Genomic DNA, 25421 nt, shown 5'->3' with positions numbered 1-25421 from the left:
AATAACATCTCATAGGGCTGTTGGAGGACTACATGAGTTGACTCACATTAAAGCTCTTAAAATAGAGCCCAAGAGAAGCACCAAAAAATGTTATGATTCTTATTAAAAATCAGTGTAAAACATTTCTCTGGTATCGATGACATAACTATAAAAATATATCTTGATCTCACCCAGAAAAAAAAGAAAAAAAAAATTCCTAAAATCTAGTTTTCCATTTTTCAGTTATTTGTATTGTTGCCAGACATGAGGTAGTGAGTACAGACGCAAAAGAGGCAGTACAGGGGTCACATCTTCATGCAGTTAACCTATCGCCTGAAGACTACTCTTTAGGCAGAAAAGAAAATCAGAGGGATGGTGACTTGAGAGCATCGCTTAGCACACATCTGACAGGGATTGGAATGTTTTCATTGAACACCTTGTTTCCATTTTCTATGTGTTAGATTGCTCAGCTTTCAAACATTTAGTCTTTTCCCAAGTAGTTTTTTTTTTAATTGCATTAATAATTCTAGCTAATAGCGCCCGCAGCATTACCAAGAGGAAGACATTTTGCTTCTCAAGACACCCATCGCCTCAATAATTTCATACCAATTTCTCACAAGCTGATAGCAAACGAGCATAGTGCCTTAGCTACAATGGGATGAACTGGTGTTTTAGTTTCAAGAATTTTAAAGCAAGCCAAATAATTGTATAAAATTTAAATTTTATGACCATGTTTGGACCTTTTTACATTAAGCACAATGGAAATGTTCATTTTTCCCCAAAGGAAAATTTTCTGAATTATCACTATGTTGCACAGTAAAATAAAAATATGAGTCCAGGTACTTATTCAAGTTTCTAAGGAATGCAAATAACAGATAAAATTTTACTTCCAAAATCTGAAGTCATCCACATGATTTTGTAGTACTGATTCTCAGTCTTTACCTAAAAAGTCATTATTCAGATAGTTAGCCCCCTAGCCACATTCTTTAAAAAGCTTCTGCCCCACCACAACTTCCTGAGATCTGTGAAGAAACTGCAGTCTTGTGATCAGGTTCCATATCATACTGGCAGTTTTGTACTTGTAAGGAAAAAATGATGTCAGATTTTATGTGTCAATCAGTTGTAGTCTGCTGATCTGATTAGAAGCCTTGACAAATGCTTGGTGGCGATTGCATATAACTGCCAAGCATATGGGGATAATACAGTAGCCCACCGTTTTGGGGTCAGCTCTTGTACAAGAGTAAAGGAATAAAAACATCTGTAAGTAAGGTATGAGAAAAACAATTGTCCAGAACCAAAAAGGCAGGGAGAGCAACCGAGTTTTCAAGGAGTGTGTCCACGTGGTTCCTTCAAGGGGCTCCTCTGGGTGCTGTTGAATGTGTTCCAAGGCCAGCCTGTTGTAAGTCTCATTGATTTCAAAAACGTAGTAAAATGCTGCTGCACTTGCTAATAGATAGAGTCCCACTCCGATCCATCCCATCCGCTGACGGAAATTCATCATTCTCCATGCTCTGTGCCTGCCAGTTAGAAACAAGTTAGGGTCTAGTAACGCTGTCATGGTAAGTATTCCAAATGTACTTAACTTTTTTTCCCCCAGTGAGCTCTAAAATACCCCATTTGAGGTTTTAAATAACTAAATTTACATCTATTAAGAAATGTAAACAACTTACAGGTCGTTTTATGTAGTAGATATGATAAAGTTTAATTATATATTGAGCAGGCTTTTTTTTGAAGCCCACATATAAATCACTATATCTGACTTAAACAGGTCCAGTACACCGCCCCTTAAACTATAATTAAATTAATTTCCTACGGAACATTTCACTGTTAACAGTTCAAATACTTCCTGATTTAACAGTATTGCTGCAGACATGAACGCTTGGTTCTTCAAGTTAAACCTATGTCGGAGCCCCCAAGTTAAGACAGTAACTCTTAAACACTTACAGTGGTCCCGAAAATCTTCCTGTTCCCACGGCAAGCGTTAAAGAGTCACTCAGTTCTGAATAATCGGGTGGCTTTGGCATTTCAGAGAAAAAGCCACCATAAAAGAAATCCCCCGGGGTCACCGGCTGGGAGAATGGTGAGCACGGCCAGCCTGGAGCAAAGACTAAGTGTGATTAAGCACAGCGTGACTGCAGCCGGTCACGCGGCGGGCTGGCCCCCGTTGCTGCTGCCCGAGCCCCAGCCTGTGGCTGTGGCGGTCGGCCCAGCCTGGAGGCTTCCCCCGACACCTGGGCCTTCCCTGCAGCCGGCCCCGCCCCCTGTCGCGCAGCAGGGACCGCCGGCCGCGACGCGACCAGGGCTGCGCAGGCGGCGCCAGACCCGGGCCTCTCCGCCTTGCAGCGCCGAGAGCCCAGTGCCGGGCAGCGGCCACCGGGCGAGGCTGCAGAGCTGGGCAGGTCCCGGGTCTCACCTCCTGTCCGGGTTGGCCGGCCTGCCCGCCGTCCCGGATGCTGCCACACTCGGGGCTTCCGGCTCGGGCCGGAAGCGCGCATGCCCCGCCCCCGAAAGACCCGGCCCTCCCCGTGACGTCAGGCCGCGGCACCGCCCTCTCCAGCGCTCTCCAATCGGCTCCAGCTGCCTGGCTGGCTAAAGTTGCGGAGGGGAGGGCAGTGGCAAAGACCCCCTTCTGGTGGGCGGCCGTCCGAGCCTGGCCGCTTCAGCCCTCCTCAAAGCTTCGCCCTGGTGCTTCTCTCGTGGCTCTGGTCCCCCAGCTGTTCCGCCCTGCGGAAAGCCCCGCAGCGTCGGGCGGTCAGCTGTTCCCCCGGCGCGCCTCTGGTATCCCCCTTGGGTGTGCATCGAGTGGAGAAGAGGCCGCCCCTCGCGTTCCTCGGGCCTGGCGGTCCGGGAAGCGTCGCGAGCAGGCCCTGGTGCCTCGGCTGCCGGCGATGGACTCACACAGACAGCTAGATCCGAGGCCCCGAGAGGCTCCGGTGACTGCTTGCCGCAGTGGGGCTGGCCGCAGGCGCGGGTGCGCGGGCCTTCTCCGGGCTCGAGTCTCGGGTCATTCATTGACATTTCAAACTGACCTGACTGCCTCGTCCTCGCAGCCCGTCGGAAACTCGGACATTAACCGGACTTAACTCTAGTACCGCGGAGGAATACTGTGAATTGCGGTGGTGTCAATGGTGTGGGAAAAATTGGAATTTAAATCTTGTTTGGGGCACCCTGACGCTGAGGCTCTTAGGAGACTGGTGTAAGGGGATGGATGTGAACTCGTGGAAAGCGCCGTTGGTTGCCGGCATCGCCCAGACCTGTGATGTGGCAGAAATCTGCGAGCTGGTGTAGCCCCCTTAGGGGAGTACCGACTCCTCGGGAGGATGTCCCGGAGGGACGAGATCAGAAATGTAGCCTTAATAGGACTTACTGAGGAGACAAGTCATGCTCTGGTCCCTAAGGAGATACCCGGAGGTAGAGGTGCCTGTAGAGTGCTCATTAAGTCCCCTGACCCAGATAGTGAATTTTTAAGCAAAGCAAATGAACTCTTAGAGGGGGAGGGCGTGACATTGGGTAGGTTTACCAGAGCTCTTGCGTATGGAAACGACCGTTTGATCTAGACTAGGATGTGATTCTAGGACTACGGGCCCCTTTGTTGGCACAGGCAGTCCATAAGGCTCTTCAGCCTGCTCTGCAACACCTGAAATAGAAAAAACAAAGTTTTCTCAGGTAGTGATCCTCCAGAGCCAGAAGAAGTGTTTGAATCCTGGCTGCTTCATACTACTCAAATGATGAGGATATGAAAGATGTAAGATGTCGAAAAAACAAGGCGATTGCTAGAGAGCTTCAGAGACCCAGCATCCGGTATCATTTGACTCTTGCAGATAAACAATCCTTTTATCACAACTCCTAAATGCCTGCAGGCTCTGGGAGTTGCAGGTCAAATACCTGACCGCTTACCAGAAGGAGGGAGAAAATTGCTTAGGTACTAAGGCTGGAGCGTTTACTACAGAAACTGGTAGAGAGAGGAGACTTGGAGTGAGCCCGGAGCAGGTCCTTGCTGAAGCAGTCCACAGAACACCAGCGCAGGCAGGCTTCTTAGAGTTACTGACCCTAATAAAGGATGAAGAGGCAGCTGAAGAGGAGGAGGAGGGTGCCCTCCTCCAGGCAGGACTTGAGGGATATTTCACCTGAATCTTGGGAAATCAGGAAGGGCTATCTGCAGCGAGCAGAACCTGGAGGCAGAACAGTGTATGCTCAGTGATAGACATTAACCTATCTTGTGCTGCCAAGTTACTCATGTTTGTGCAGTTCCTTTGTCATTTCTGTGCCCATGTAATGTCTCCTAAATGTCTCTCTAGTCATTGACTAGAAGGATGTAGTTCAGCACTGGTATTTATCTATTTATATTCACCCATGAATTTGTTTTTTAATCACTCACAGTGTACAGAAGTTTCATCACTATGCACATGTGATACTCTGAGAGGACGTCCGGGCATGGCTCAGGTGCACACGCTGATCAGACCTCGTTCAGATGCCGGCTTGTGTGATAACGGGGGGATCTAAGGCTTTTCCTCGAGGCTTTCCCACGAGGATGTCCCACAGGGCTGTCCCACGTGCCACCGTGGTGTGAGTCGATCCTCGGCGAGAAAGTCTTGGCAGTGCAGGGAAAAAAGGTTCCTCTGGAATGGACTGAGACATCTGGGGGGACTCGGATGGTGGCACGACCCTGGAGTTCCTCTCGCCTTTCCTGTTGAGCACGCCTCCTCTTGAGATACGACCAGAACACCGGGAATTCTTTCCCGACGAAGCAGGGAAAGTATCCCTCATCTCGAGCTTTGAGGCGGAAACGGGGCTCCTCTGGATGTGCCCGGGACCGTCGTGCTTCCTCTCGAGTGGAGACGGGTATGTCGGGGAACTTCTTGAGTTGCCGCTAGGGTGTGAAGGACCCTTTCGAAGTTCCAGAGGTTAGGTGTGATTAGCCTCGAGACGCCTCAGCGGAAACGGGCCTCATCTCGCCTAGAGGGGAGAACCTCCTGGATTTTCTCGAGTTGCGTCAGGTGCTCTCGAGTTACGACGGGGACCTCAGGAAACCGCTCCGGTGGCCTCAGGAAAGGCCAATCCCCTTGCGAGCACGTGACGATGCATCATAGGTAGTTTCTAGGTGTGCGTCTGTCTGTCAGTCGCTCAGTCACGTCCGACTGTTTGCAACCCCATGGACTGTAGCCCACCAGGCTCCTCTGTCCATGGAATTCTCCAGACAAGAACATTCCCTTCTTTCCGATCTAGGGATCAAACCCGGGTTTCCAGTGTTGCAGGCAGATTCTTTACCATCTGAGCCACCAAGGACGTCCAGTTAGGTATGTCTGGCCCTATATTAATCATGAAGATCATGAGCGGTGGTTTTTATTTTCTGTGCGAATAGGAATTTTATTGATTCTATGCCATCAAAACAAGAGGGAGAATTCAACGCTGTGGTTGGTAAGTTCGCAGCTGCCATCTGTAACCCCAGATTTCTCATGTGTGTCATCAAAACATCTAGTTGTGAATGTCATATTAATAGGTTGCATTCAATTATAGTTGAATTCAATTATAGATATGAATTTAGAAAATGAAGAAATGTGAATAAAATGACCTTTTAACCTATTTTGTTTATACCAAGTTTCCAAGAGCAGTTTCACTTGAACAGTGTTTCAAAAGCATGAATCTGAAAGCCACTCAATTTGCACAGTCCTTTGGACACTTAGTCCCTTGGACACTTTCCTCCTGGTGCCCAGGGGTAGGGAGTAGTTTTCGAACTGAGAATGCTAGTGGAACCTTCTCCTGAGGCACAATGGAATTCAATGAGACTGCACAAATGAGTGCAAGTAGCAGGTCAAGGTATCAATGTGTTGAATCTGGAGGGTGAAGGGAAAGACAGGATCATTGCATACCTCTGGGTGGCAGACTAGACTAAATGGTCCATGTACTTCTTCACTTAATCCTTGTAAAAATCCTGCAAAATAGGGAAACAACTAGTTTCAGAATTCTGTCATCTGCCTTACTGCAAGACCTGCGTTGTTCCCACTGCCAAGAAAGAGAAGCAGTCCTAAGGGTGTCTGGACCCAGCCTCACAAGGGAAGTTGGGCAGATTGTTAACAACATTTAATAATTAGTATGTGCAGATGACACCACCTTTATGGCAGAAAATGAAGAGGAACTAAAAAGCCTCTTGAAAGTGAAAGAGGAGAGCGAAAAAGTTGGCTTAAAGCTCAACATTCAGAAAACGAAGATCATGGCATCCGGTCCCATCACTTCATGGGAAATAGATGGGGAAACAGTGGAAACAGTGTCAGAGTTTATTTTGGGGGGCTCCAAAATCACTGCAGATGGTGATTGCAGCCATGAAATTAAAAGACGCTTATTCCTTGGAAGAAAATTATAACCAACCTAGATAGCATATTCAAAAGCAGAGATATTACTTTGCCAACTAAGGTCCATCTAGTCAAGGCTATGGTTTTTCCTGTGGTCATGTATGGATGTGAGAGTTGGACTGTGAAGAAGGCTGAGTGCCGAAGAATTGATGCTTTTGAACTGTGGTGTTGGAGAAGACTCTTGAGAGTCCCTTGGACTGCAAGGAGATCCAACCAGTCCATTCTGAAGGAGATCAACCCTGGGATTTCTTTGGAAGGAATGATGCTGAAGCTGAAACTCCAGTACTTTGGCCACCTCATGCGAAGAGTTGACTCATTGGAAAAAACTCTGATGCTGGGAGGGATTGGGGGTAGGAGGAGAAGGGAACGACCCAGGATGAGATGGCTGGATGGCATCACTGACTCAATGAACGTGAGTCTCAGTGAACTCCGGGAGTTGGTGATGGACAGGGAGGCCTGGCGTGCTGCGATTCATGGAGTCGAAAGAGTCGGACACGACTGAGTGACTGAACTGAACTGAACTGATGGACTACATCTTTTTTTAAAACAAACTGAACAAACATATTTATTTGGCTGTGACTGGTCTTAGTTCAGCATGCAGGCAGCATGCAAAATCTCTAGTTGTGGCACTCAGGATCTTGTTTTTAGTTGTGGCATATGGGATCTAGTTCCCTGACTAGGCATTGAACCCAGGCCCTCAGCAGCAAGAGCACAGAGTCCAAACCATTGACCACCAGGAAAGTCCCTAGACAACATCTTTCTTAAACACTACTGCCAACTGGATGCTGTAATGAGGAGTAAGAACCTGGAAAACCAGTGGGCAGCGGGGAGGGTGGACATGGGTTAGTGATTTGGTCTCAAAATAAGGAAGAATGAAAGCATGAAAGTTGAAAATTGCTGAAAGATCATACTGAAAGTCTTTAATAAAAATACCCCCAAAGAACCAGTTTTGGGATATATACTTTTGGGTTTAGATACAAAGTCATGTTTCTGTTATGAATAAATATCATGTGTTCATTCTTCATAAATTCACGTGTTCCCCCTACAGAAGGTTAAATACATATCAAACCATCTTGTTGTACTTCCTTAAATGTATGTAATTTTAACTTGTCAAATACAAGTGTGTTTGTCACTTAGTTATGTCCAACTGTTGTGACCCCATGGACTGTAGCCAACCAGACTCCTTCGTCCATGGAATTCTCCAGTCAAAAACACTGAAGAGGGTAGCCATTCCCTTCTTCAAAATATCTTCCCAGTCCAGGGATCAACCCGATTCTTTACTATCCAAGCCACCAAGGAAGCCCAAAAGTGAGGAAAAAGAAGCTAAACAGGAGATGACACATAGACTCTGGATAAAATCAGAGACGTAACTCCGATCTTGTTTATATGCGTATAGTCGTTTGTTCACCACCTTAGGAAGCGGTATTAGCTGTGTTTTGCTGACAGACATTGTGAATGTGTGCACACATAGGTGTTAATAAATGTTGCACCCCTCCTGTATGTGAGGCATTGAGATGGAGGGGAGTGATTGTATAATCAAATTGAGGTTATAAGCCCAGCCGTGGAGATCTACCCAGTCAATAATAATAACTGACTTTGAACACTTGTGTGGACTAAGCACTGAACACCACTGAATGCATTTGGTCCTCCAACAATACTGAAAGCAAAGCTTTTTGTTTTCCCAATTTACAGATGAAGGAGAGGCAAAGAGAAGTCAAGTAACTTGCCCAGGGTTTCCTAACTAATAAGTGGCAGTGTCAGGATTTATACTATTTCAAGTCCTTGATCTTAATCAACTGTGTGCTGCTTTGTTAAGTTTTGTGAAAAACATTTCATCACTTCCTCTCTTTTCTGGATGAGAGGATTGAGACTCAAAGATTCAGTGACCAGAGGATGGGGGAGGTACAAAGTCTGACTCCAGAGAGCTTTCCTTAAGGTGTTCTGACATAAACATTGCTGCTGCTGCTGCTGCTGCTGCTGCTGCTGCTAAGTCACTTCAGTCGTGTCCGACTCTGTGCGACCCCATAGATGGCAGCCCACCAGGCTCCCCCGTCCCTGGGATTCTCCAGGCAAGAACACTGGAGTGGGTTGCCATTTCCATCTCCAAGGTGTGAAAGTGAAGTCGCTCAGTTGTGTCCGACTCTTAGCGACCCCATGGACTGCAGCCCACCAGGACTACCTTGCTCGGTCAATGTTAGTATCAGGGATCAGTCACGTTGATGGCACGTGTCTCTGATATGATGTAACGACAAGGGCGCTTCACGTCCTCAGAACCCATAATCCAGTCTAGTCTGAGCAAAACACCAGGTTAATTCACACTGAGGGATGTTCTACAAAAGACCTGACCAACACTCCTCAGAACTATCAAGATCGGGAAAAACAAGAAAAGACTGGGAAACTGTCAAAGACCAGAGGAGAGTAAGGAGGCCTGGCAACTAAAGGTAGTGTGGTATACTCGACAGGCGTTTGGAACAGACAGAGGATCTCAGTGGAAGAGTGAAATCTGAATATGCTCTAGAGTGTAGTGACTAGTAACATATCAAGGTTGGTTTTTGGAGGTGACAAATTACCAGGGTAATGAAAGCTGTTAAAAGGAGAAACTACGTGCGTATACACAGAGTCTCTGAACTGAGAAGGACAAATATTCTGATATTGCTTATATGCAGAATCTTAAAAAGATACAAGTGAACTTATTTACAAAACAGAAGCAGACTCCAGACTTAGAGAACGAATATTATGGTTACCAGAGGGGAAGGGTGGCGGGGAGGGATAGTTCGGGAGTTTGGCTTTGACATAAACACACTGCTATATATAAAATGAATAGCCAACAAGGACCTACTGAATAGCACAAGAGGAAAAAAATATCTATATCTAAAAGACATCAGCAGCTGTTCGGCTGCTCTAGAAATCAAAGAAACGTAAATAAAAATGATGAATGTCTAATCAAGAAACAAAAATTCTCTTTACTATCTTTGTAACTTTTCTGAAAGTATCAAACTATTTTGAAATAAGTTGTTTGTTGAAATATATACATAGGTACTTACATATATACTCAAATAAATAACAGATGACCTGGGAATTAAGTCACTAGGGAGGGAGTGACTAGAGTGCGGGTCCTACCCCAAAATGGTTATTCATCTACAAACCACCAGGTGGCGGTAAGGACTTAGGTTAGGCCTTGGCCAGACCAAAGGAGGGAATGGGATTATTTCTTACCTAAGTGGCATCATGCCTGCCTCCTTCAAAGGCTGGAAGATTTCTCAAGGCTTTATGTGGAAAAATATGTAAATGCTCAATCTGGAACTGTGACTTCCTCTCTAGGTCCATGACCCTTCTAGAAATATTTTTTTTTAAATTGAAGTATAATACTGGGGCTTCCCTGGTGGCTCAGCAGCAAAGAATCTGCCTGCAATGCAGGAGAGGCGAGTTCTATTCCTGGATTGGGAAGATCCCCTGGAGAAGGAAATGGCAACCCACTCCAGTGTTCTTGCCTGGAGAATTCCATGGTCAGAGGAGCCTAATGGGCATGCAGTTGCAGAAAGAGATGGACAGGACTTAGCAACCAAGCAACAACAGCATAGTTGATTTACAATGTTAATTTCTGCTGTACAGCACAATGATCCAGTGATCTATATATATATATATACATTCTTTTTGTATATTCTTTTCCATATGGTTATCACAGAATTCTTTTCCCTTTGGCCACATCATTTGGCTTGTGGAATCACTCTTTGGAAGAAAAGCTATAATCAACTTAGCATATTAAAAAGCAGAGACATTACTTTGCTGACAAAGGTCCGTCCAATCAAATCTATGTTTCTTCCAGTAGTCATGTATGGATGTGAGAGTTGTACTATGAGGAAAGCTGAGCGTCGAAGAATTGCTGCTTTTGAACTGTGGTGTTGGAGAAGACTCTTGAGAGTCCCTTGGACTGCAAGAAGATCCAACCACTTAGTCCTAAAGGAAATCAGTCCTGAATATTCATTGGAAGGACTGATGTTGAAGCTGAAACTCCAATCCTTTGGCCACCTGATGCAAAGAACAGACTCCTTGGAAAAGACCCTGATTCTGGGAAAGACTGGAGGCAGGAGGAAAAGGGGATAACAGAGGATTAGATGGTTGGATGGCAATACTGACTTGATGGACATGAGTTTGAGCAAGCTTCAGGAGGTAGTGAAGCACACAGGGAAGCCTGGTGTGCTACAGTCCACGGGGTCACAAAGAGTCAGACACGACTGAGTGGCTGAACTGACCAGGAACTGAACCTGGCCAGGGCCACCTTGGTGAAAGGGCCAAGTCTCCTGACCACTGGACCGCCAGGGAATTCTCTGTCACAGCTCACTGAATACAGTTCCCTGTGCCATACAGTAAGACCTTGTTGTTTATAGAATCTCCTACGTAGGCAAAGAGGCCCGGCCATGACAAATGGAACAATCCATATGCACAAGTGAAAAACATCTTCAGTGGGACTTCCTGGTGGGGCAGTGGCTATGACTCTCAACTCCCAATGCAGGGAGCCCAGGTCAGGGAACTAGATCCCACAAGCTACAACTAAAGATACAGCATGCTACAAGGAAAATAAAAAATCCTGCATGCTGCAACTAAGACCTGGCACAAGCCAAATAAATAAATATTAAAAAAAGAAAAACATTCTTAATGATTCCTCTTCATTCCCAGTCAGAGCATTTCACAGATTGGAAAGTAGCTGGTTTCAGAGATCAATTTCTGAAAGTCTCTTAGAGAATGACACTTAGACCAGCAGTACTAATGTTTAGCTGTGATAGGCTCCCCACACACTTCCCTGCCTCTGCTACCTGCAAGCCGCACCCTGCTCTCAGAGGTCTTGGTTGTCTAATGTTCATGGTATGTGTTAGTTGCTCAGTTGTGTCTGGCTCTTTGCAACCCCATGGACTGTGGCCTGCCAGCCTCCTCTGTCCATGGGAATTCTCCAGGCAAGAAGACTGGATTGGGTCACTTGCCCTCCTCCAGGATACCTTCCTGACTCAGGGATCGAACCCATGTCTCCTGCGTTACAGGCAGATTCTTTACCTCTGAGCCACTGGGGAAGCCTAGTATGTTAAATAATTCAGTGTAAAATAGGGTAGTCAGGCTCTTAGTCACCGCCCAGAGAGGTGGTTTGGGAGTTGGAACGCTGGGGTCTAAAGTAGAATATTGCCAGTGAGGCAAGGGCAGCTCAGAGAAGGTGACTGGTTTGCTCAAGAACACACACTAGTTGGTGTGAGAGCCCAAACTTGAGCCCAAATCTGTGCCTATTTCTCATTTGTTCTATGGCCTGCAGTAAAAGCACTTAATTCCTCCTGAACTTCAGTTTACTTTCCTACAGAAGCTGTGATCCCTTGGTTTAGTTGCTAAATGGTATCTGACTCTTGCAACCCCATGGACCAAAGCCCACCGGGGTCCTCTATCCATGGGCTTTCCCTGACAAGAATACTGGAGTGGGTTGCCATTTCCTTCTCCAGTTATATGATCCCTTATAACTCTAAAACTGTGTGACTCAAAAGACATTCTAATTATCTTTCTTTGAATATCCTTAATGTAAAAGTGACTCTAAATTCTTAATTTAGACTTGAAATGCCTAATATTTGTCACTTACCATGTGTTCTCAAATATTATCAGGGTATCTTGATGAGTGTGCTAACTCACTAACTAGATTCTATGTTTTCCCTGATATCAAGGTGCATTGTAGTCTCATATAGGCCCAACATGGTGTTTTGTACTTTGAAGGTTATAATTAATTTCTTAATTAATCATAGTGCTCTGATGTAATAATACATAATGATAAATTGTAATATATATAATGATATATATAATGCTGTATAATAATTAATATGATGGCATATATAATATCATTTGTTAAACTCTTCCTATGTACCAGTCACAGGGATTCCCTGGGGGCTCAGTAATAAAGAATCCGATGGCCAATGCAGGAGATGCTGGTTCAATCCCTGGGTCAGGAAGATCTCCTGGAAAAGGAAATGGCAACCCACTCCAGAATTCTTGCCTGGGAAATCCCATGGACAGAGGAGCCTGGCGGGCTACATTGCATGGGGTCGCAGAGTCAGACGTGACTTAGCGACTAACAGCAAGAGTAACATCAGTGTGTCAGGCTTTGTGCTAAATGCTTGACATTTGTTACCTCATTTAATTCTGACCACAACCCTTATTGGTATATTTCTATGCTTAATTTCAAAGAAGGAAGCAGACCTTTGGATAGGAAAAATGACTCGCCTGGAGGCAGACAACTGGAAGCTACCAAGATCTGTCTGTTCTAGAGCCAGGATCTTAACCCCTGTGCCAGAGGGCCTCAGAGCATCTTGGCTCTGAATGGAACTAGCACTACTTCAAGAGTGGAGATGAGAACATGAATATAATTACTGGTAAAGCAGGTTCTGACCATATACCCTGAGGCCCTATCCATCACCACTCCCTGCTCCCTCCCTCTAAAATAAATGGTAATGACGCAACCCAGCTTAGGCTGCAGCAGAGACAATAGTTAGCTACCAGCCAGCAGCCATTAGCCCTTCCTCCTCTGCACCTAAATCCAAATTCGTTCTCCTACTTTACAGAACTGTGAGCTTCAGGGGAAACCTAGCTTTTCCCTAGCCCCTGCAGGCAGCGGAGGTGGTAACCCTTGACTTAGTTGAAGATGATTCAGTCCTCTTTACCAAACTGCTCTTTTTAGGCATGGGCAAGTAATGCAATTCTATCCAGTGAAATTTGAGCTGCAGTTTTTAAATCTTCATTTATGTCAGTGTGACTCTGGCCCCTGAGTACTTCAATTCAGATTCCAGCTTCACCATTTTCTAACTCGATGGGTTTGGGCAAGTTTACTAACGCTTTCCTGGACTTCAGGTTCTTCGACTGAAAATGGGAATAATTATGGCACTCACTGAGTCAGTGTCAAGACTCATAATGTTCCGTGCAGGGAACTGTACCTGATGCATAGTAAGGGCTCAGCAAGCAGCTATTGTATTTGTTCTCCTTTGTTGCACAACTAATTGCCCCCAGATTTAGAGGCTGAAAACAGTTGATCAGTGGATGAAGAATCTGGGAGCGACTGGGAGGCTCTGGCTGCCTGACAGAGGTGTTGGTCAGGGCTGTGGCCGTAGCCTGGGAAATCTTCCAGGCTCACCCCTGCGGGCCTCATCACATAGCTGCCTGTGACACAGCAGCTGACGTCCACCATTTCCACAGAAGCAGGCGATTCAAAAAAGACAGCACCCAAGACGGAAGCCACAGTCTTTTTTTTTATCTCCAAAGTGGCACCCTATCACTTCTGTCAAATTCTACTCGTTAGAAGCAAGGTCGTAACTCTAGCCTATTTTCAAGGAGACGAGATGGCACGAAGGTGTGACTTCTAAGAGGTGGGACTACTGGGGGCCATTGCGGAGGCGATGACAGCTCCTGGTTGGTTTCTGTGCTTGTTTTACAGAGTCTACACTTTTGTTACTTCTCCTTTGTACTTTCCCTTTAAATGATACAATTCCTCTATTAGATCCAGGTTTCAAAAAAAAAAAAGATCCTCCATGACAGTGCTTGTCTCCAATTTAACTCTTTCATGTATCAGAGTAATAAACAAATTTGTTCTTTGTCCCTTCTAAAGGCTGCCATGGGTCCTTTTAGGTTTTACAACCAGCGTATGTTCAGCATTTTAGAGCTACAAGCATAATTGCCTCCTCAGTCTCTTTCTACTCCAAGCAGTAAATACCCAGCTGCTTCCCTGTCTCTGATTTCCTTCTGTTCTCACCTTCTTCCCTTTAGGGAGAGGCAATATCCTCCAGGGCCCCTAACACTCCCATCCTCCTGGGAGTAGAGAGGAGACTTTGTCCCGCCAGCTCTGGCTTCCCAGAAACTATTCTTTCAGTATGCAGCGAAAGCACTTTTCTTTTTTGTCACAAGCAACAGGTGGGATCTTGGTTCCCCAACCAGGGATGTAACCCACACCCCTTTGCAACGGAAGCTCAGAGTCTTAACCACTGGACCACCAGGAAAGTCCAAAAAAAGCTTTTAAAATGTGCATTCTTTTGTGGTTAGGGATAAATTGGTAGATTGGGATTGACTTATACACACTACCATATATAAAATAGATAACTAATAACAACCTACTGTATAGCACAGGGAACTCTACTCAGTACTGTGTGATGATGATTATGGGATAAGAATCTAAAAAGGAGTGGAGGACTTTCCTGGCCGCCCAGTGGTTAAGACTCCACGCTTCCGTTGGAGGAGGCACAGGTTGATCCCTGGTCAGGGAACTAAGATCAAGTAACATGCCCAGGGTTGTGGCCAAAAAAAAAAAGAGAGAGAGAGAGAGAGAGAGAGAGAGAGAGAGAAGTAATACTATTTTATAAAAAATAAAATAAGAAAGAGTGGATCTGTGCATATGTATCACTGATTCACTTTTTTGGACACCTGAAACTAACACAACATTGTAAATCAACTTTGCTCCAATAAAAGCTAATTTAAAAAACAGTAAAATGTGCATTCCTTTAATCTAATGTATTCTGTTTATAGAAATGTATCCTAAGATACTAAGAATGGCCACAAAGAATGGTTTTCCATTGCAGTAATTTTTTTTTTACTGCAGTAGGTCTTAGTTGCAGCATGTGGGATCTAGTTCCCTGACCAGGGATCAAACCAGGGCCCCCTGCATTGGGAGCTCGGAGTCCTTAGCCCCTGGACCACCAGGGAAGCCCCCATTGCAATAATTTTTAATCATTGTGAAAAAAATTGGAAACCAAATGCATCAATAAAAAGTGATGTGCATGTGTGTGAGCTCAGACGCTTCAGTCGTTGTCTGATTCCTTGCAACCCCATGGACTGTAGCCTGCCAGGCTCCTCTGTCCACGGGGATTCTCCAGGCAAGAATACCGGAGTGGGTTGCCATGCCCTCCTCCAGGGGATCTTCCAGACCCAGGGATCGAACCCATGTCTCTTATGTCTCCTGCATTGCCAGGTGGGTTCTTTACTATTTGCACCAAGTTGAGTACATTAAGCCATGTGCCAAGGGCTGTAGAATCTGCAGTGATTAAAACACAATTATACTGGGTGAAGCCATATGCAGTTGTTTTTGTAGTTCAAAACTGGTTAAATTTTGGTAATTCATATGGTTTAGCCAAATAGAAGAATATTTTTTGATATACAAATAGATTTACAGCCTACTGAGTGAAATTAAGTTGAGTACCACAGTATTTATGGAACGATCTCATTTTTGTGTTGACAAACACACACAAATATATTTGTAAAGAAAAAATCCGGTAAAGCACACATCAAAATGTTAACAGTAGTTATCTTTGGGTGGCAGAATTAATTATCCTTGTTCCAAAAATGAAGTTTCTGCTTTTTTCCAATCAATACTTCCTACTGGTGTAATGTTTACAGATTTGTAAATGAGTAAACTAGAACCTCAAAAAAGCATAAGATGCTAAACTCCAAGAGGCCAACCCTACATTCTTATTTTTCATAGTAATGGGTAATGCATTAAGCACAGCAGAAGCTAAACCGCTTTTCCGCAAGGAGCGGATGTGCCAGGCCCAGTCGGCAGGAGCGAGTGTTCCCGTGCAGGGATGGCCGAGCCTCGGATGCTCCAAAGACAGGCTTCTTCTCTAAGTGACTGCTCCCGGTTTGGGAAAGCAGAGAGACAGAAGAAGTGTGCATGTCCCCCAGGACTTCTGTACCGCGTTTGCTCTCTCTTCTTCCAGCCATAGCCCGGGTTTTGCTTGGGGATTCTCTCCGCCATAGCTTAGCCATAGCCTAGGGGTGGATACGTGACCCAGACTTGAACTAACCAGCGAGTCACATTCGTGCAAGGTGAGCACGTGACCCGAGAGAAGCAGCGCAAAGATGAACTCCAGCTCCTCCGCGCCCTCTGCCGGCCTTTCTGTTGAATTTTTCTTTATTTTAAAAATTTAAATTTTAAATTGACATATAGTTGGTGGCGAGTCTTCCCTGGTAGCTCAGTTGGTAAAGAATTCGCCTCCAATGCAGGAGATCCCAGTTTGATTCCTGGGTTGGGCAGATCCCCTGGAGGAAGGCATGGCATGCCTGGAAAATCGCCATGGACAGAGGAACCTGGTGGACTACAGTCCATGGGGGCGCAAAGACGCGACTGAGCAACTAAGCACAGCACACAGCCGTCGGCTCAGTGGCCAAGAACTCGCTTGCCAATGCAAGTTCAAACCCTGGGTTGGGAAGGTCCCCTGGAGAAGGGAATGAATGGCTACCCATTCCATCATTCTTGCCTAGGAAATCCAATGGACAGAGGAGCCTGGCGGGCTGCAGTCCATGCCGTTACAGAAGAATCGGACACTGAGCAAGTAAAACAACAGACAGTCAATTTACAATGCTGTGCCTGTTGAATCTTAAATTCAGTTGTATTGCATTACTTTCTTCTCACTCACCCGTATTTTGTGATTTTTCCACTTTTATTCATTTTCTGTTCTTATTCCATGGCTGTATTACTTTTACTACCATGATCTATTCCTGCCTAATTAATCACGTCAAAACTTAGTGGCTTGAAACAATAAAGATCACGTATTATCTTTCTCGCTTTCCTTGGGTTAGGAACTCAGACAGGGCTGAGCAGTTATGGCTTGTCTCTTTTACATGATGTCTGGGGCCTCGGCAGAAAGACCCTGAGGCTGGGGACCTAGAATCATCTGAAGTCTCATCACGCCCTTGTCTGGCCAATGACACTGAGGTCAGCTCAGGGACCCACGGGCAGGTGGTGGCTGGTATCTGCCAGAACACAGCATTTTGTCTGCCAGGCCTTTCCAGGTGCGCTTCCTCGAAATGGGAATCAGAACCCCAGACAAGACCACATACGACCCTTGGTTGTTATGCCTCTGAAGTCTCTCTCTATATTTTTTAAAACTATTAAAAAAATATTTATTTTAATTGGAAGGTGATTACAATATTGTGCTGGTTTTTGCGATATATCAACATGAAGCCTCTGAATTTTCTTAATTAAAGTACCCCCTCCGTTTTCTCCATGCCATGGCCTTGTTGAATCTCGAATGTTAGAAAAACGCATAAGAAACGCTTTTATATTCCCTAGACTATTTCAGCATGGCTTGTAGAGAGTCTAACAGGTGGCACTAGTCTTTGCTAGAAAGGCTGCAGATGTGACCTGAAGTCTAGTGGAGTCGCCTTAGGTCATCCTCAGATGTCAGACTGCAGCCTTTGACGTTTCATCCCCACAGCAACCCCTGTACTCTGAAATACAGACTTTTGATAGAGACATGTTTTCCTCCCAGACTTTTGAGTAACCCTATCCATGCAAAGTTATCTTTGGATCAAATGAGATCCAGGAGAAGGCAGGAACCCAAAATACTGAATTCTTTGCAGGGGCCATGGTGCCCAGGGGACGCCGTGTGACACTCCCTTAAGCTGACATGTAAAGTGCTTCTAAAGCAAAAAGGCTGCAGAATTCTCTGCTTGAATTATTGTTTCAGAATATTACTGAGGTAAGTATGATAAAAGGGGATTCACCTTTGGTGGGGAGCCTTGTACCTCCTTCCTATATGAGGCTTTGCCCACTGCATTCCCTGAAAGCTCAGTTAGTAAAGAATCCTCCTGCAATGCAGGAGACCCTGGTTTGATTCCTGGGTCAGGAAGATCCACTGGAGAAAGAATAGGCTACCCACTCCAGTATTCTTGGGCTTCCCTTGTGGCTCAGTTGGTAAAGAATCTGCCTGCAATGCAGGAGACCTGAGTTTGATCCCTGGGTTGGGAAGATCGCTAGGTTGGGGTCCCTGGGTTGGGAAGATCCCCTGGAGAAGGGAAAGGCTACCCACTCCAGTATTCTGGCCTGGAGAATTCCATGGACTGTATAGTCCATGGGGTCTCAAACAGTTGGACACGACTGAGCGACTTTCACTTCACTTAGTTTCCTAGGACAGCTGGAACAGTGTCCTAAAACAACAGAAACAGATTCTCTCACAGTCTGGAGGCGAAAAGTCAAAAGCAAGGAGTCTGTACTGCCAGCTCTCTGAAGGCTGCAGAGAAGGATCAGTTGCACGCCATGCGCTCTCTTTTTTTAAAAAAATAATTGCATTTATTTTTATTTTTGGTTGTGCTGGGTCTTCGGTGCTGTGCGGGCTTTCTCTGGTTTCGCAAAGTGAAGGCTGCTCTCTAGCCATGGTGCGTGCGCTTCTCTTGCTGTGGAGCACGGGCTCCAGGGTGCGCGGGCTTCAGTAGTTGCCGTTCTCAGGCCTAGAGCACTGGCTCAGTAGGTGTGGCTTAGTTGGGCTTAGTTGCTCCACAGCTTGTGGGATCTTCCCAGACCAGGAATCAAACCCGTGTCTCCTGTGGATTCTTTACCACTGAGCCACCAGGGAAGCCCCATGCCTCTCTTTAGCTTCTGGTGGTGTCCAGCAATCTTCAGCGGTCCTTGCTTGTAGACACATCACCCAGTCTCTGCCTCTGTCATCACACGGCCTTCTCTCCATATATTTCTCAGTTTTCTTTTCTTAGAAGAACGCCAGTCATTGGATTAGGGCCCACCCTAATCCAGTATGACCTTATTCTAACCAATTACATCTTCTTCTTGTTGTTCAGTCACTAAGTCATGCCCAACTCTTTGCAACCCCATGGACTGCAGCACGCCAGGCTTCCCTGTCCTTCAGTATCTCCCTGAATTTGCTCAAACTCATGTCCATTGAGCTGATGATGCCTTCCAACCATCTCATGCTCTGTCGCCCCCTTTTCCTTTATATCTGCAAAATCACTGTTTCAAGTAAGATCACATTCTGTGGTTCCAGGTGAACAAGAATCCTTGGAAGACCCTATTCAGTTCAGAGCCCTGACCCTGAGTCTGATTAGAATGCAAAAGAAATGGAACCCACCCACTTTTAGAGAGTCTCAGAACACCTGATATGCACTTGTCCAGTCTTCCTGTCAGGCACACATGTGCCTGGGCAGGGCTTTGCCGGTGGACATCCCCACAGAGGATTTTGTATCTGGAGCTGGAGTTCTTTTGTAAAGAATCACAGGAACAGAAATTCTTCTAGCTGGTCATGTGTATTTGTCAGCTTCTATAGGTAACAAATATTGGGCTTCCCAGGTGGCTCAGTGGTAAAGCATCCACCTGCCAATGCAGGAGATGCAGATTTGATCCCTGGGTCAGGAAGATCCCCTGGAGGAGGAAATGGCAGCCCACTCCAGTATTCTTGCCTGGGAAATTCCATGGACAGAGGAGCCTGGTGGGCTAGAGTCCATGGGATCAAAAAGAGTTGAACATGACTGAGCGGGTGAGCAAGCACAAAGGCACGGGTAACAAGTACCTGTGCTTAGTCCCTCAGTCGTGTCTGACCTTTTGTGACCCCGTGGACTGTAGCCCACCACCTCCTCTGTCCATGGGGAGCCTCTAGGCAAGAATACTGGAGTGGGTTGCCATGCCCTCCTCCATGGGTAGGGGATCTTCCCAACCCAGGGATCGAACCCAGGTCTCCTGCATTGCAGGCAGATTCTTTACTGTCTGAGCCACCAGGAAAGCCTCAACAAGTACCACCCCCACCCAATTAATCTCAGTGGTTTCCAACAACCCCAAACATGGGTTTCTCATTCATGGTTCTGTGGCTGGACTGTTGGTAGACTGTGCCTTGGCTGGTTTCTCCCAGGAGCCCACGGGCTGGGCTCCAAGATGCTTGCTGGGATCAGGAGTACTCCATGTTTTTCCAGAGCTTGGGCTGGAGGAACAGCAGCTCCCTGGAGTAAGCTCTTCTCTACAAGAAGGCAGGAGCTCAAGAGCAGGGCAGACACACTGCTCAGAAGGGCACACAGTCAACTTTCCCAAATTCCATGCGTCAGTGCAGGTCGCACAACCAAGCCCCAAGTCAGCAGGGCAGGCAGGCATAGGGTGGAAGAGGGGTGAAGGAATTCTTCCTGGAAAAGAACAGAATTGGACTTCCCTGGCGGTACAGTGGATGAGAATCCACCTGCCAATGCAGGGGACAGGGGTTCAATTCCTGGTCTGGGAAGATTCCACGTGCTGCAGAGTGATTAAGCCTGTGTACCACAACTGAGGAGAGCTTCTCTGCTGGCTCAAACAGTAAAGAGTCTGCCTGCAATGCAGGAGACCAGGTTTCATCCCTGAGTAGGGAGGACACCCTGGAGAAGAGAATGGCAACCCACTCCAGTATTTTTGCCTGGAAAATCCCATGGACAGAGGAGCCTGGCGGGCTACAGTCCATGGGGTCGCAAAGAGTCAGACACGACTGAGCGACTCACACTTTGCTTTCACCACAACTACTGAGGCTGTGTGCTGCAGCTACGTAGCCTGCATGCTGAGCTTCTAAAATTCATGTGCCTGAAGCCTGTGGTCCATAACAATGAGAAGCCTGCGCACTGCCACCAAAGAGTAGCCCCCAGCTCTCTGCAACTAGAGACAGTCTGCATGAAGCAGTGAAGACCCAGCACAACCAAGAAAAGAAAATAACAGAATCTACCACACCAGGGCAACAACATAAGATGCTAGATGGCAGCAGTGTCCTTTCTGGTCTGGTTCTGGGCTGTGATCCTGCCAGTATTTCTGGACCAACTTCTAATTTTGGTTCTCAAGCCAGTTCTGTGAGCCTCTGGTCGGTTCCTCTTCACTTTCAATCAGTGGCGTCTGTGGCTTGTGGCTCAGGGTACTGGATGAAAATCCAGTTAACTCCTCCCTGGCCTTAAACATGGCTTGGTGGTCACCAGCCTAGTGTTCCTCAGTCCCAAGCCCACTCATCTGCCCACTCTGGGGATGGAACTCTGAAAACCAAATTGCAGACCTTGCCAGCTGATTTTCTGCTGGGTCCAGCCCATCTAGAGAAAGGTTGGCAGGGAGGAAGAGAGGAGGGATATCTTTCCTACTGCTTGAAGCCCTTGTCCGAGTTGTCTTGGAACTGCGGTTTGTCCCAGCCTCCAGATTTCTCCAACATCTCCGAGCCTGCTCCCTTGTGTCCTGTGCTGTGTTCCAGAAGTGGTGGGGCAGTGCCCCCTCCTGGGGGGTGTTTTCTGATGCAGTTTATTGGTGCTTAGATCATCGCTAATCATTGCTCCACGTTGCAAGCCTCCACTCAAGTTTGTCATGTCCCAACTAAGTACAGCCCTGGACCTTCTTCCAAGCCCTGCCTCTGGGTGGCCAGGCATGCCCTTGGGGCCTCCAGCGTCCTGGAGCATTTCAAGGAGGCATCAGCAGTGCGTAGTCATCAGGGACAGAACGCAGTCCTGTGGCATTGCTGGGCGTTGTCCCTGCCGGGACCCTGATCAGTCCTGCGTGCAGACCACAGAGGCGTCTGTATCCAGAATCTCCCAGGAGAAGCTGGTGAGGTTCCAGCAAGGCCCCCGGGGATTCAACAGGGCTTCACACGCATCCCTTCCCACTTAATCCCTTCGCACAAAAGCCCTAGTCTCTCTCCCTTTCCTGATAGAGCCTTGATGGGCCAATAAAACTGGACAGTAAATCATTATCCACTGAAAAACTAGTTTCCCTTGCCCTGGGGGCTGGAAGGACTCATTCTTCATCTACTACTGGAAAGGGAAGGGAAATATTCAGAAATATTTGCCCCGAGGGAATGTGCTTGGGGTAGGGGTGGGGGGAGACTCCCTTCCTAGACTGTGTTGAATCCTTCCAAAGCAGGGAAGAAAAACAAAACTGTTAAATTTTCCTATTTAGAAAGTTCATATGCTGCCCCAGCTTTTAAACGAAAATAAACTTAAAAATACAAACAAAAAATCATGAACTTCAAATTAACATTAAATCAACATGATGGATGATGCTTTACCAACACTAGATTACTGTGAGTCACTGGTGTGTGGTTTACTGGGAGAAAGCTGTTTTTTCAACTTGACTTTTTTTTTGGATAATGGGCCATTATTTGAGTCACTGACATTTTCACTGTCGATTTTTTTTTTTTTTGCTTTGAATAATAAACTCCTTTTTAACCACCTATCTATTATTTTAATGAGTCAATCAATTTAATTGTGCACTCTGCCAAATATAATCAGAAAATATTTTTTAAAGTATTTAACGAAATTCTTTTATTGTGTTTACTACATTTAACTGCTAATGCATATTGTTGCAAGTTGGGTGGGAAGAAGATGAGAGCTGCAAAGTCCATCATCTTGTAAGACCGCACAATTCTCTTGCCATCTTTCTCTCTTTGAACTCTGGTGAAGCATTTGTCTTCAATGATATAGCACACTGATTCATCTGCCATGAACATGACCTTAATCCAAATGGAAAAGCAGGTTTAATATGGTGAAGCAGCAGTTGGTTCTGGTGTGGCCATCTAGGTGATCCAAAAGTGAAAACAGAACATTCAAAACTTTTGGTAGAACTCATAAACCCCCAGGAATATGCCTGTGGACCCCAAGCTGAGAAGCACCACCCAGAATTCCACAGGGGAAAGAAAAGAGGGATTGCTCAGTGGCTATGTGCATGAGCCTGGGAGATTCTCTCTGCTGACCAGCAGAAACAGGTTGGGAAGCGCCCAGTAGGTGGAAGGATGTGGGGGTGAGTTTCCAGCCACACGTGCAGACGCCTCTATACATCTGAGGAGGAGGCAGCCTCCTCCAGAAAGCCTGCTGCAATCCTGGCCAGAGTAACATTCCTTGTGGAAGTAAGCAACGTAAGATACATGATTGCCTTTCCACTGTCCTTCCTCGAAACTCAAGCTGTAAATTTCCCCAAGAAGGCTGAAATGAGTATGGTCTGAAAAAAAAAGAAGGAAAATGAACAGTAAATAATAAAGACTGCTTTGACTCTCCATGACCAATACTTTCCAGAATGACAGGCAAACACATATGTCAGATTTTCTGGTTCAGCTCCGGTCCGTTCTTCCTTCTATGAAGTGTCCTCCCAGGAATTCCCCGACGGTCCAGCGGTTATGACTCTGTGCATTCACTGCCAAGTTCCTCTGGTTGAGGAGCTAAGATCCCATAAGTCGTGCAGCCAAAAAAAAAAAGTTGAAAAATACTTCTCCTTGATTAGAAAAGTCAGATTCATCATAAAAAATCTGGAAAACACAATAAAGTGGATAGGAATCAAACATTTCCACAGCTCAGAGATAATCATCACCAACTTAAAAAAGTTCTTTTTACTTGAAGTACAGTTGATTTACAATATTAGTTTCTGGTGTACAGTCAAGTGATTCAGTTATGCACATGTATATCTTCTTTTTTTGGATTCTTTTCCATTACAGTTTATTACAAGATATTGAATATATTTCCCTGTACTATACAGTAGATCCTGTTCATCTATTTTACATATAGTAGTTTGTATCTGCTAATCCCAAACTCCTAATTCATCCCTCCCCTGCCCTTTTCCCCTTTGGTAACTATAAGTTTGTTTTCTATGTCTGTGAGTCTGTTTCTATTTATCAAATAAGTTCAGTTGTATAATTTTTAGAATTCACATACAAGAGTGATGTCATATGATATTTGTCTTTCTCTGTGTGACTTGCCTCAGGTCCATTCATGGTGCGGTAAATGGTATTATTTCTTTTTTTTTAATGGCTGAGTAATAGTCCATTATAGGGCTTCCCAGGTGGCTCAGTGGTAAAGAATCCACCTGCCAAAGCAGGAGACACAGATCCGATCCCTGATTGGGAAGATCCCCTGGAGAAGGGAATGGCTACCCACTCCAGTATTCTTGTCTGGAGAATCTCATGGACAGAAGAGCCTGGCGGGCTATAGTTCATGGGGTCGCAAAGAATCGGACACAACTGAGCATGCTTGCAGGCATGTATATATATATATATATAATATATATCTCACATTTTCTTTTCATCTGTTCAGTTGTCAGTGGACATGTAGGTTGCTACCATTTCCATGTCTTGGCTATTGTAAATAGTACTGCAATGAACACCAGGGTGCATGTATCTTTTAAAATTAAAGTTTTCTCCAGATATGGGCCCAGGAGTGGGATTGCTGGGTAATTTGGTAACTCGAATTTTAGTTTTCTGAGGAATCTCAATACTGTTTTCCACAGTGAAGGTGAAGTTGCTCAGACGTGTCCGACTCCTTGTGACCCCGTGGACTGTAACCAACTAGGCTTCTCCGTCCATGGGATTCTCCAGGCAAGAATATTGGAGTGGATTGCCACTTCCTTCTCCAGGGGATCTTCCCAACTCAGGGATCGAACCCGGGTCTCCCGCATTGGAGGCAGAAGCTTTAACCTCTGAGCCACCAGGGTGGGGCGTTTTCCACAGTGGCTGTACCCAATTACCTTCCCACCAACGTTATAAGAGGGTTCCCTTTTCTCCACACCCTCTCCAGCCTTTATTACTTATAGACTTTTTGATGATGGTCATTCTGACTGTTTGGAGGTGATACTACATTGCAGTTTTGATTTGCATTTCTCTAATAATTAGTGAATGTTGAGCATCTTTTCATGTGCCTGTTGGATGCCTTCTTCAGAGAAATGTCTACTTAAGTCTTCTGCCCATTTTTCCATTGGGTTGTTTGCTTTGTTGTTACTGAGCTGTTTGTATATTTTGGAAAATAGGCCTTTGTCAGTCGCATCATTTGCAAATATTTTTTTCCCGTGTACAAGTTGTCTTTTCATTTTATTTATTGTTTCCTTTGTTGTGCAAAAGCTTATATGTTGAGTTAGATTCCACTTGTTTATTTATTTCTTATTGACTTGGGAGACTGACCTAAGAGAACATTGCTATGACTTACCTCAGAAAGTATTTTGCCTATGTTTTCTTCTAGGAGTTTCCTGGTCTTATCTTTAAGTCTTTAAGCCATTTTGAATTTTTGTGTGTGTGTATGGTGTGAGGGAGTGTTCTAACTTTACTGATTTATGTGTGGGATGTCCAGCTTTCCCAATACTGCTTGCTAAAGTCACTGTCTCTCCTACATTGTATATCCTTGCCTCCTTTGTTGACGATTAATTGACCATATGTGTGTGGATACACTAACTTTCCAAAGTATGTTCCTCCACTCCTTTGTGGTATGAATTTCCTTTCCTAGAATATAGTTATAAATCACACCATGAGTACCATTCGATAGAACGTCCTCCTACCCCCACCAAGCACTATTATGACATAAGCGTTTCTCCCATGATTCACTAGGAAAGCACTCACATTT

At 45.6% G+C, this 25421-nt stretch overlaps 1 protein-coding gene across 1 annotated transcript; it reads right to left on the bottom strand.

The window, feature by feature from the left end:
• Window positions 1-691: 691 nt before the first annotated feature.
• LOC128066563 (transmembrane protein 251) lies at window positions 692-2099 on the bottom strand. Its single transcript, XM_052659601.1, has 2 exons — window positions 1924-2099; window positions 692-1496 (listed from the first exon to the last, which is right to left on the bottom strand). Exons 1-2 carry the CDS (start codon window positions 2001-2003, stop codon window positions 1085-1087), a joined length of 492 nt encoding a protein of 163 aa, XP_052515561.1. The 5' UTR covers window positions 2004-2099; the 3' UTR covers window positions 692-1084.
• Between the last annotated feature and the right edge of the window lie 23322 nt (window positions 2100-25421).

This window comes from Budorcas taxicolor, chromosome 21, assembly GCF_023091745.1.
Source record: "Budorcas taxicolor isolate Tak-1 chromosome 21, Takin1.1, whole genome shotgun sequence".
NCBI classification, from domain to species: Eukaryota; Metazoa; Chordata; class Mammalia; order Artiodactyla; family Bovidae; genus Budorcas; species Budorcas taxicolor.
Note: the sequence above shows the minus strand (reverse complement) of the source record. Positions and strands in the feature narration are given on the sequence as shown.